The sequence below is a fragment of the Hydra vulgaris genome, chromosome 09 (genome assembly GCF_038396675.1).
Source record: "Hydra vulgaris chromosome 09, alternate assembly HydraT2T_AEP".
In the NCBI taxonomy this organism is placed as follows: domain Eukaryota; kingdom Metazoa; phylum Cnidaria; class Hydrozoa; order Anthoathecata; family Hydridae; genus Hydra; species Hydra vulgaris.
Window position 1 is genome coordinate 20,002,164 of NC_088928.1, and position 14,284 is coordinate 20,016,447.

At 27.9% G+C, this 14,284-nt stretch overlaps 1 protein-coding gene across 1 annotated transcript in view; it reads right to left on the reverse strand.

The window, feature by feature from the left end:
* Window positions 1-9,595, reverse strand: part of LOC100214324 (adenylosuccinate synthetase) — a 44,677-nt gene extending 35,082 nt beyond the window's left edge. Inside the window, exon 1 of the mRNA XM_065804996.1 lies at window positions 9,338-9,595. Coding sequence (XP_065661068.1) covers window positions 9,338-9,451 — 114 coding nt within the window. The 5' untranslated portion in view covers window positions 9,452-9,595. The remainder of the gene's footprint in view (window positions 1-9,337) is intronic.
* Between the last annotated feature and the right edge of the window lie 4,689 nt (window positions 9,596-14,284).

Sequence of the window (14,284 nt, forward strand, 5' to 3'; positions counted from 1 at the left end):
ATTAGCTTATCTCTGATTTTTATAACTTATAATACTGTCATAGTCATTACTAGCAAGAATATAGTCACGAGCACTTATATTTTTAATCAATGGAACACTTATTTGACATATTAACTTGTCAAATGGAACCCAACACTGACTTGATCGTGTATCGATTGTCTATTTTAAATTTAATTTGTTTCTTTGCATAAACTTCACATTAACGTCTTGGTTTTCATTACAAATATTAACCACAAGCCTTATGTACCATTCTTCATCGTAAAAGCATGCAATAAATTTACCGGTTAAAAATTTGAAGGATTTTTTTAAATCAAATTAACATCATTTAACACATGAGTATCATAGACAGTATCACTAGAGATTCTTTGTAAAAACAATTTCTCTCCATCTGGTACAAAACAGTGATAGCTTCTTGTTCCTGGAATTGTGCGCATCCCTTCATATTGTTTCTGAAAGTTAAAAGTTGTTTCATGGTTATTGATCTCATCACTTGAAAGATAAAATATGTTAACACCTTTGATGTTTTATTGAGCCCATGTAAACCGATCTTGTGGTGTGAGAATTTGATTGGTAATTGCTGCTCGTAGACTTGCTTTTGCTGCTTCTCTTTTTATAGTACCTCCTATTCCATCACATGGACTTTTGCCATGTGACGTAGCAAAGAAGTGATGCTCAGCATTTATTTGGTGATCTACAATGTGATAAATTAAGATTATTAGACATTTATAGTTTTTATACTGTGACGCAGCACCATCCCTGAAGTATTTAACTTTATTCACTGTGAGTAGTTTGATTTTGACCATAGGGAGCAACTTTGTGAGAAAACAATGGACTGCTGATTGGTCATGACAAAGATGGTCAGAAATTAAACAATAGCATTTACATTTAAGGTGATCTTTTTCATCTTTGCAATAAACAGTAAATGGGTGTAAGTTAGCTTGATTGGCTTGCCAGTAAAACCCTTGTATAGCATCTTGTACAAGAAAACTATAGTTTTCTGCAAAATCCATCAGAATAATGCAGGTATATTGGTCTAATGTTTGTTTTGCCTCTGATAAGTAGGAAGACTGTGCTTCTATGATAAAGTGGTGGTGACAAAGGTCATACAAAGTTTCACTTAAAGTTTACAATATAAATTCACTAATGCTTGTTTGGATTGTTATAAGTGCTGTTCAGTCAGTTGACACCCATTGTTTATATGTTATCTGATCATCAAAATCAAAATCATTCTTTTCAAACACATTTTTTAAGTAAGTCTTCAAATTTATTTTACCAGGGCAATTAGAACATAGATGAAACATGCAGTTTCGACTATCTATATTACAAACACATACTTTCATTAAATCTTTGTAATATATTAAATGGCTTTGTAATATATTAAATGGAAGAGCAGAGCACATCAACTTAGCATTTTGATGGTAAGAACATACACAAATTGAGTGGCTTCCACTACTATAAACAGGCACCTTCCACTACTATAAAGGTACCACTTTGGCCTTAGTTCACAGAACTTGCTGAATCCAACTTTGTGTTCAGGGTATAACTTCTTAAACTCCAGATGAAATTCTTTTAAACGAACTAATATTGAGCGTTTTTGTTTATGAACTTTAACATTATTTATACGCACAGAAACAAAGTCTTTTTTTCCTGGACATTGTCTAGTGTATTTGTCAGATTCATATATTTCAATGACTCTCTGCTTAACAATATCCTCCAAAGGATGTCCTTTTTCAGCCTCAGGTTTAGCAAGTATTCCCTTTTCATTTTTCAGCTTTCTGGCTTTCTTAACAAGATGGTCTGAAACCTAAGATGCATTGCAAGTTTTTTTAATTGACCAACTATCAGGAGTTATTGTTAGTAACTGAACTTTTTCTTCATTTAAACTGATTTTTCCTTTTTCTTTTATTGCATCTAAAAATTTGTCTAAATCATTACAGTTAATGCACTTTTGCTTTTCTCAGATATTATTTCTTTTGGGTCTATATCCAATGCGGATGCTACTAGGTTTGTCATACTTGTTTCCAGTTTTTTAACTTTTTGCTTTCCATATTCTAATTTGTCACGTTTACTTACATTTTTTAGAGGAGATATTTCCAGTAAAGAAGCACTCTTATTTAAAACTGTCTTATTTAGGTCTGAAGAACTAAACTCCTCATCATCAACATCTTTGTCTTCACCTTCTTGACTAAATATTTTTGTAATTTGTTCAAGTTTGAATTCATTCAAACAGTTAGTGCAAAGTTTTTGACCAGGTTTGATCTTAAGTTGACTTGCTGTTAAAATATCGACTTTACACAATCCCTTAATAATTTTTTTCTTGTGGACTTTAAATGGATCACAGCAGTATTTTTGAAGCGCTTCATATCTAGAAATATAGGCTTTTTCATAGTGAAAACATATCTCCTCATTTAGTTTAAAAGTATGTCCAATTCTTTGAATTAAAATTTCAACATCTCTGTTCACAATATCTTTTAGTTTTATTCTTCCAATCATTCTACAATAATGTTTTGTCGCAACCTTCATTTAAAAACTTCCCCCACACAATATTTCTCTGTCATTTTTTACTATTTTTAAAAAATTACTAAGTTTAAAAAAGACATAAACATATTAAATTTCAAAGAAACTAACAAATATCAGACACTGATTATGACACTGATTATGTCATTATTATTAGTACAAATTAAGACATTATGTCATTAAAAAGAAAACTGAATATATTCATTCACAGATAAATAAAAAATATACTACTGTATGAATAATTATTAGACTACGACCTAAGGCTAGCTCATTGTCTAATAACATTCTCCTTTTGAAAATATCATCACTCTCAAAAGGCTACAATCATGTCATAAGATAGAGTATAGGTCTTTAAATTTTTTATGGTGATTGTCTATATATAGAACCTCAACATTAAAAAGTTTCATAATTTATTTCAACTGTTTACGCTACTTTCTATGCCAGCAAAGTCGATGTAATTTATCATAATTTAAAAAAAAAGTGATTTTTTAATAGGCTGCTGCATGTGCTAAATTAATTTTCAATGCATAATTTTGATTATTCTAACAAGTGGTGACCCTAAGTACACAAAGGTAACACAAAAATCCACTTTCTGTAAGTAAGTATTAAACTGTAACACATTAAAGTTCAAAAAAATATTTATAGTGTTGCAATATTTAGCAACTTTAAGGTACAATAACTCAAAAACTGTAAAAAATCAGTCAAAAACAACTGCAATAATGGATTATTTGGGTGAAAAACTATTACCCTACAAAATTTCAGGTGATCACCATCTTTATTTAAAAAGTTATGGTTTGTCAAAAATCGAAAAAAACTGCTGTAAGCTCCTGATACACAAATTTTTCAGATTTTGGTCATTTTTAATTCCATCATAACTTTTGAACAAATTGGTCAATCAAGCTGAAATTTTTTGGATTGTATTTTTTTCATAAGATCTGTGTGTAGTCAAAATTTAAAGCAAATCTGAGGTGGTACCCTGGGAGCCTTTAGGTGATTTGATATGGAATAACCCAGAGGCGTGGTGGCCCCAGAGGTTATGCGGGATTCCCGCATGGGCTTTTTACTTTTTTATCTAAATATGAGCCTTTTGGCAAATTTTAATTTTTTCTACATTATAAAGAAATTCCACAATCATTTACAATATTTATGTTTGCTCAAATTAAATTTTATTAATGCTTTTTTACTTGATTTAAACTCTTCATTTTGAGAGCAATTATTTTAGTATTTTGCATAATAATAATATTGCTCTGAAAACAAAGTAGATATTTTAAGATGTATTATGATATTTTTTTCATAAGAAAAATTATGAACCCATAAACGATTTTTACATTCGCAATGTTGACAAAATAAATTTAAAAAAAGTCTGCAGACCCATATTATTATTGTTGGACTTAAATTAACTTAATTTAAAATTTAACCCCAAAATATTTTTTAAAATGAATTAATACGCAATACAATTACTATATAGTAACTGTATTGTGTTTTAATTCATTTAAGAAAAATGTTTTGGTGTTAAATTTTAAATTAAGTTATATATAAATATGTATCGAACTCATGTTTTGCATTTTTGTAGCGTTTCGAAACAGATATAAACTTGTTTTATAATAAATAAAGTTTTTTATTTTCATACAGTTTATATTATTGTATGTAAATAAACAAATTACTCTGTAATATCCTGTCCTCAGACAGATTAAAAAAAGTATGATGGCTGTGCAAAAAGTACATTTAAAGAAGATATGTTTTATGCAAACTTTGAATTATGAACTATGTAAATACACAAATAAAACCTTTTGAAAATAGCGTGAAACCATATTATTTAACGAATTTATTTTAATTGAGGTGTGGGAATACCGCAAATATTTTCAAATACAACTTCATATTACACCTTAACAATTGACTTATTTACGACACATTTTTATTACTATTAATTATAGGTAAGTTTAAAATAAATTATAAAGATTTCATAGCTTTAAATTTTTTTATTTTCATTATTTTAATTTTGTTTTATTTTTGAAATGAAAAAACAATAAAATAGCATTTTTGGAAAAAATATGAAATACTTTCAATTAAGTAACTGCTAAATGAAACTATGTATAAAAACTTTTATGTTTAAATTATGTCAATAACGGCACCATTTTTAGAACGGCATTTTTGCTGTTGTGAGTTTATGCGAAAATGTTTAAAAAAGTTAAAACACCGATTTAAACAAAAGCATAAACTATCTATAAAAAGAATTTCTAATTTTTGAAGATTTTCAATATTTACTTTAGAAAAAAAATTATATATAATTTTAAAAAATTTATATTATTATACAATAAAATATATATCATTATATAGTATTAGAAAAAATTAAAATATTTAATTTTTAATTTTGTGTTAGGCTATGTTCTTCAAACAATAAAATGCTAATTGCATTTGCTTGCGGTAAATTGTGTCATAAGAAAATCAGAACAAAAACGTGATCTTATTGTTCTGAAGTTTTTCATTTTGAAGTATTGCAAACAATATTAATAATTACAAATTACAATATTAATAACTACAAATATTACTAATTACAAATGTATTACAAACAATATTAATAACTGCAAGTGTTATCTCAACTTGCTAGTTTGTATTGATGATTTATTAGAATAAGGTCATATATATATATATATATATATATATATATATATATATATATATATATATATATATATATATATATATATATATATATATATATATATATATATATATATATAAAACGCGTAACGCATTTCTAAGTAACTCAACTCAGCAAATATATTTTGCATCGTTAGAAGTTATATTGCGTCACTAGCGTCTTTTCAAGTACCGCATTGTAATTAAAGTTATTTTATTAATGCGTTAAAAATCATACAAACAGTTTGTTTTTTTTCACTATAACAAAAGCTACAAATATAATCTAAGTTCTTATTTAAAAAATCATTTTTATTATTTTTTTCAAATATGAACTAAATTTTATTTTGAAAAAAATTTTTTTTTCATGAAACGTAAAATAATGTTTGTTTATTTTCTTATCATTTTACAGTTGGTTTTTGGTTATTTTATTAACTGTTAATAAATTTTTTCTTATTTAATTTGTGAACTCATTTTAATAATGTTTTTAAACAAGAAAGAGTTTTTTGTTGTTGTTTATCAGTTACCGATAACATTCGTGATCATAATTTATTTTCATAAATTAAACAAACGTCATTAAAACTTCACGTTATTGAATTAACAATAAACAAAATATCTTATTAATAAAATATTTACATCAAAATAAATCGTGCATTTTTTAAACTATTATGACTAAAAATAAATTTTATATTTAAAAGGAATTTGTATATTTAATACCTTAAGATAAAACTTAAAACACTTAATTTTTTTTAACTAATTTTTAACAACAACAACAAAAATTATGAAACAAGCTGTTTCTTTAACAAAAAATCTATTAGTTTACAATTGCGGTTAAATGCTTTTACTTACGACTATTTCTTCTGAATAAACATTACGTTAACGACATCAAAAGATAATTTAAAATATTCTAAAAAATAAAAGTTTTTGCGTAGCGCAAAACTGCTGAACGCGTAGGCAAATCGCCTTTTCGCAAGCAAAATGCGAGCTGCGTAACGCTTCTTAACAAGGCCTGATATATATATATACTATATGTATATATATATATATATATATATATATATATATATATATATATATATATATATATATATATATATATATATATATATATATATATATATATATATATATATATATTATATATATATATATATATATATTATATATATATATATATATATTATATATATATACATATTTTTTTTGTATGGGCCTTTACATCAAGCATATATGGTAAAATACTGCATATATAGGCCTTTTAATAAAAATCCCGCATGGGCTTTTAAGAGCCACCATGCCCCTGCACAGAAGAACTTTTTGAAAATTTAACAATTATACAAACACTTTTTATATTTTCTTCTACATTGCCTAAATTTGTTAATTCAACTTGTCCGTACTCTAGCTTAAACATTTGGATCAGATCTCCACGATTTCTTCTAATTTCCAGCGTTGTTAGATTAAGTCTACTCATTTGCTTTTTATACAAAAGATTTTTCATACAATGTGCAACTTTCTTAGCTCTTTGTTGAACTTGTTCAATTTTAAAGATACCTCCTTCTAGATATAGTCTCCATGCAGGTATAGCACATTCTAGATGCGGGCAGAGATAAATGGTATATAGCCTTTTCCATATATACTCGTTTCTTGATTGAAATGTATGCTTCAAAAGCCAAGTATACTATTTGCTTTTGCTACTATGTAATTTACATGTGCATGGGTTTTTAGGTCTTTGTATATAATAACTACTAAATCTCTTATTGTTTCGGTTTTTTTAATTTTAAAAATACATCCATTGGCGTTTGTGATTCAGTATTCATGATTTAGTTTTTTTTTTTTTACCTATTTGCATAGCCATGCACTTATCGATATTTTGTTCCATAAACCACATGTTGCACAAAGCTGAAATTCTGTTAATACTATCCTGAAGTTCAAGCAAATTTTATTAATGTGTGTTTGGTTTGATAGGTTTTTATAAACTTAAAATCATCAGTATAAATAAAACATTCAGTTTCGAGTTCTCTTGGTAAGTCGTTTATGTATAATACAAATAGTCGGTTTGAGAACAGATAACTGTGGTACACCACTTGATACATTCACCCAATCTGATACATCATGACCCATAACTACCCTTTGCCTCCTATTCATTAGAAAGCCTCAATCCAATTCAGCAATTTTTTATTCAAACCATACATTGATAACTTAAGCATTATTCGTCAGTGTAGCACTTTATCAAAAGCTTTAGAAAAGTCTAAATATACCATATCAACAATACTTTTACTATCTATACATTTTATTGCCACATCTGTGTATTTGAGTAGATTGGTTGTACAAGATTTTTTCAGGATAAAGCCTTGTTGTTCCTTGGTGACTAAGTTATTTGTTGTTAGATGATTGTTTATGTGTTGCCTTGTAAGATGTTCCATGACTTTGCATGGAACTAATGTGGTCCAGACCGGTCTGTAATTGGATGGTTCTAGTTTACTACCTTTTTTAAAGATAGGGCTAACATTCGCTTTAGTCCAAGCATTTGGAATACATCCACTATTATAAGAGAGCTGAAAAATTAGTTGCAATGGTAAAAAATATGATTCTGCACTCATTTTTGAGACGTAAGGGCAATTAAAGAATATAAGGTAGTATGCAACTCAGTTAAAAGTTATAAAATTTTGGCTTCCTTTTTGCATTTGAAAGAGCAACTGTATCGCATTGATATCACAATAGATTAGAATTTGGTAATAAATTATTGATCACCACAACTTTTCAATCTTGTTGAAATTTGTACCTTGAAAAATGAGTACTAAAACTCTTTACTCATACCAGTCTTTGTTAGAAATCAAGTGTACAAATGCCTGCTTTACTTTAAGTACATAAAGTAGTTAAATAGAATATGTAAACTTAAAATATTTTTTTCTGGCTACTGGCAGGGCCAGCGCAAGTAGGCATCATGAGTGTGTGAGGAGGAGGGGCTCTTACTTGTTTTGACTGTTAGAGACTGTTAAGTTTTCTTAAATCTTATTCTAAGGTAAGTTGTATAAGGTTTGGCAATCCAATCTTACCCTAATATTTCTTAATTTATTAACTTGTTTAGATTTATTTGATGACTATGTTACTTTGTGAATATCTTGTAAAATTTTAAAAATTTATTTCTTCACAAAAAAAAGTTAATTGTCATGGCAGTTAATTGTCTCTAATGCAGAACCATGCTTGACTTGCATGCATGCAAGACATACATGCATGTTGTATTATGTTATATTTTCAGAAATATTTTAATTAAAGGAATCTTCTATCATCATATTATTATCATCACATAATGATGGTAAAGAACTTGTTATACAAAAAAAAGTAAATTAAATTTGGGATCACCTTAGTTCATAGATAGATTTTAATGAAGAGATTTTTTTTTCAAAGAATAAGGCTAATAAGTTAATTAAGTTTTACTTTGAAATTGAAAATTCTAAAATCTAATTATTTAAAAAATAGACGCCCATACAAGAAATGGCAGCAAACGCTAAACCTAACATAAAAACCCATCAGTTTTAAATAAGAGCTCCATGTATTTGTTTGCAATTTAAAATACTATATTATTATCAATAGTTACTATTAATATTATTGGAATCTTTTCATTATAAAACACTCAAGTTAATTAAATTGTAATATGATTTTAAATTGCTCACCTAAAAGAAAATAAGATTTAAAAAAATAAAATTATTCTTTTAAAAATATTGCTGAAATTTTTCAGAAATTTTCTGCTTTTTGTATTTGAACTTTGCCACAGTTTAAATTGAATTACTAGAGTTTTCAGCAGTAATAGCAATTGATAATTAGTAGTTTTCAATAGGGTGACAATATCATGACCATGTTATCATTATATAAGATAACTAGTACCAATAGCTTTAGCTTAGATATTACTAATAACTAAGTATAATAAAGGTAACTAATATTCCATAGATAACTAATATACTAATAGCATCAGTTATCTTTATTAATATCTCTATTAGTTTACTTTATTTCAAAATAAAGAGTTATCAAAATAATAAAAACTTTTCATTTAAACAAATGTTAATTATCAGACTTAATAGTAAAATCTATTATATATTTTTAGATTTAAAACATAAATCGAGATAAAGCTTAAATTTTGACCTTTTTCTCTTTGTACGTTTTGAAAAACATCAAAAAGGATTACCTGACATCTACAAACAACATCAGCCTTTCCAGAAAGCACATCTACTATCTTTCCCTTTCCTTCGTCTCCCCATTGAGATCCTAGAACAACATTAATTTGTGACTGGCTTGACATTTTTTAGAAATTACAATGTTCGAGTGTATTCGGTATTCCTGGAAGAGGGGGAGGTGTGTGCCTTTCTTAATCGAGCTTTAGATTTTTCAAAACCGTTCAATGAAAAATCTTTAAGTTGTCATGATCGTTCGCAGATTGCGTCACGTTTAGGGAGGAAGAGGAGAACATAAATTTGTAGAAAGGTGGTGGTGGGTGAATTTTAAAATTTGTGACGTCACAAGTGAATTGATTTAGTTCTATAGTATTTTAGAATTTCAAAATTGCGGAAAGTTTAAATTTACCAATGTATTTGTCGCAAAAGGCGGTCGAATTTTGTAACGGTTTTTTTTTATAAATAAAAGCTTTTGAAAAATTTTGTAGAAAATATCAATGTAATAAATAAAATGTAACAAATAAAAAGATAACTTCCTTTGTAGTGATTGCTACAGAAAATTCTTTTTGGACAGCTGTTAACTAATTGTATAATTTTATTTGGGCAATCATTTCGAGTGGAAACGTACTGCAAAAATTCATCAAGTTTTCCTTCTTCCCAACAGAGAAAGACGCCCGTAAAACACCCTCACACTCTATCGGGCGCAATAAAACGTCTTAAGTCCATAGGATACCTGTAGGGCGTCTATATCCACACGATTATGTGTTGTAATCTCAATGGTTGGGGTCAAGTAATCAGATTACTGTGAGGTCGTCATTTTTGACTAAAAACGACCGTGTTGAGAAATATTTTGATGAATTTTCTTAACTTCCATGATGTAATAATTGCAACACTTTAATTCTCTTTGAAAATTTATTAACGAATAATTCTCATTAAGCAAGTATTAATGGTTGCAACACTTCATCTTCTTTTGACATTATTTCCGTCAGAAGGAATTCTCGTGTGAATGAAAATATAAGCCGTAAATTTATACTTAAATAGAATTGAAACAGTAGAAACAACAAATATTATTTCGCAAAATATGACCCAAAAATTTTGGTATTTTCATTATACAGTGTTACATAACATACACAAATAAATCAAATGCATTTCCTTAGTGAAGTTTATTGGATATGTAAAAGATTTACATAATTTATAAGATTTATTCCTATTTTAAAATCAGCTTATTTGGGTAAATTTTACATCTGCGAGCTAATGTTCCCCAACTTTGAACCAATAGTAATGATGTAAAGAAAATGTATATATGGTTTTTGAAAAATTTTTAGAAGGAGTCAGAAAAAAACTTGCAGATAAGATTATAAAGATAAAGTGATTGTTGTTGCTTTTGCGGCAAGAATAATATGAAGAGATGCAAATAATGCAAAGAAACATAAGGATCCTTTGGTGAAAAATGCCAAAAACTCTATTCCAGACTCACTTTTAGCCTAGATGCGAATAATCTTGGATAGTCCAAATATGTGTATTTCAGCAAGCTGCGCAGACGATTTCTGAACTTCTACAATTCAACAGTTATGCCAGTAGTTTGTATACCAACCTTAACAAATCAAACAAATGCAATAATTAGTTTACCACGAACAAACATCAACTTTTCCAAAAAAGTTTTAAGTAATAAAAATAATTCAATTTAAACGTTTAAGCAACTTGGCAATCCTTATCTAAAGGAATCAACAGACCTTTTCTCTTAGATTCACAAATAACAGTTGACCAATCTGTGATTACTACTATACAGTGGCGAATTTACCATATGCGAGGCCATAGGCAAGTTTTCTATTATATTAGTTGAGTTTTTAATTCTTGTGTTCTATTGTGTTTTGGATATTTATTAGAACGTAACGAAGCAAAAAACGCACATAGGTTTTAAATGTACATTAAGTATTTTTTTTATTTTGGATGAAGATGCACTAATAAGACTACTCAAAATGCGATTTTATTTTTTTCGCAGATTTTAGGAGGATCGATTACATTGACTAAAAACTTAACATTTCTGACTTTTAAAGACGCAAACTCATCAATTAAATCAGAACAGTCCAAGGACCGACTTATTTTATTTTCAATGGAAATTAAAGCTAATGCAGATAAGCGGTCTTGACCCACAGTGGAACGTAAATAGTTTTTTATGAGTTTTAATTTGAAAATTTTTATGAGTTTTTAATTTGGTTTTTTACATCATTTATTATTTACATTATACCAAAAAATTGTAACTCGTACACAATCAAAAAACAACATTTTTTATACCAACAACAATCATACTATAGCTATAGCAATATAACAAACTATAACAAACGAGAAACTAAAAACAAAATTGTTGTCAGGAAAAATAAAAAGATCGTTAATGAAGACATTAAAGTGCTCACAAAAACAAAAATGGCATAGCGACGTCAAACAAATATGATACTACAGAAACCACAAATCTTTTCAATATAAAACCAAAAACGTACCAGGATTTTGTATATTAAAATGTACATAAAGAACTCAACTCATAAAATGCATAAAGACTCAAAGTCAGAAGGAAGGAACAAGCGTCCTCATGAAAACATTAATGTAAAATAATAAAAATAGTATGTAGGGTAGATTAGGGTATTATGAGCACCTTAAGCAAAAATTGGAATAATTTCAAAAATAATTAAGCTGGATCCAAAATTTTTGCGAATAAACAATATTTAGGGATCCCTTCTCATGATCCACTCAGATATTTGGGCACCTGAAATTTTTTCTTAAAAACACAGAGGTTTTAAAAACGTCACAAAAATGCTCATATTACCCAGACCACTTGGTAATATGAGCACTTTAAATTAGCTCAAAAAAAAAGATTAATTTTGTAAAAAAATACCAACCTGACAATTAGAACTAATTTTTGGAATGTAATGATTTGTTTTTAACAAAACTTATCATTAAAAAATCAAATTTTAAGCCACTTTTTGTTGAAACAATACTACTATGTTTTCCGTAAGAAAAAAAGAAAAAAAAATTGTTCGTAATTTTTTCAATTTTATCAACTCAAACCTTTGAACGATAAAAATTTCATTTTTTTGAATTTAAATTACAGAAAAATATTTAGTATTGTTAAAATATTAAAAATTTTTACTATATTTTATTTTTATTCAAAAAACCAATTAAAACCACTGCTTTTTTAGGACTTTAAACTAGGTAATTTCAATGAAAATCACTGGGTAATTTGAGCATGCTCATATTACACAAAAATGGCATCTTTAAATAAAGTCAAAACTTAATAGTTCTATGCATTGTTTTTCAAGCCAAAAAGGATTGGATATTTAGCTAACATATTTTTTTTTATAAAAAAATTAATTTCATTATTTTAGCACCAAAATTTCGCGCCACAGACATATTCATGCGTGATGATATTATTTTAAAAAAGCAAAAAATTTAACAGCGTTTTAATTAGATGATACCCGCTAATTACTTCATATAGATTTACGCTAATTGCACTGGTTCCTGTAATCACTACATAAAGTCGATTCAAAAAATACATAGCAACTTTAACTTCACTGCTTACATCTAAGAAATCTTTAAGTATGCTCATATTACCAAGGTGCTCATATTACCCTAATCTACCCTAAATGTGATAAATTAGTAAAAGAAAAATCAGTCTTTGTTGTAAGTTCTGTAACGTCGAGTCTAATCAAAAGCCAGCGTAAGGAGTGAATATAAAAGCCATAACAATAATAAGGGAAGTGCCAGTCGTAAATCAAAGAACCCAAGATGGCTTTAACAGCAATGCAAGGAGAGTCTCCAACTTTAGACTTCACCAACTCACCAAGGATATTCCCAGGGAGGGGGCAGCCCCGTTTATGGGACTATTGTCAATAACTGTTAGCAAATGTAGTCATACTTCATCGAATCCACAATGGATAAAACACCTATACATGGAATAAACACTGATCTATGGCTCAAAGAGAAACCGCTACAACAAATACCCGGAACCAGCATAACATCCCATCACTGCTCAGATTATGTCTTGTGCAACAGTAAAAATGTAAAGACAATATTATATAAATAAATAAACAAACAAACAAAAAGTCATTCAGTTAGGAGGAGGGAAAAACAGAAAAAGCCTTTGAGACGTGTAGGTGTATATGGGCAAAGATATATTTGTCACAGTCATTGTCAATGTATATGAGACTAGAAACCGCATACTCTTTCATATGGTTGATAGGCATTATGTATAACGCAAAAAAAAATTGCTACATACATAATAATAGATGTATATGTAAAGTTGAATATTTTATAAAAATACTGTTTATAAAAATACTGTACGCATACATTATATTGAATTTTAATAAATGAGTTTCGTTGTTTATATTTATTGTAATAAGAAAATTTTTTTATATTGTACTAAGAAATTATTTTTGTACTAAGAAAAAAAAATGCGAGGCCACCTGAGCCAAAAAAACAACAGCGAAAAAAACACAATATTTTATGGAGTTAGGTTATAAATGACCCAGATTTTCGAATAAAAAAGGAAAGTCAAGTCATACTACACAAAAAATTCCTACACAACAGATGCTTGTCTATTCTTAAAAGACTCATTTTAGGTCCTCATAAATCATCCTCATAATACTTATCTTCATGAAGTTATTCTGGCTTAGATCTTCATAAAGTTTTGACCCTAGGTTTAAAAAAAAAGAATGGATCATTCATACCTTCCGCACATTTTTTTTTTTAGATTCTTTGATAATTGCCATAAATGCACCACACAGAAGTGCTTTCAATCTAAATGAATGAGGAATAGCTTCATTTTCACGCCAGCTTTTAAAACTAACTTTGTCTCACAAGTCTTATGGATCGCATTTGTACGATTCTGAAAAGACAACTTACTTAAGGTAAAAAGAGAAATTTTTAAATATGCTGGCAAAACATTAGCTGAAATGTTAATAACATTG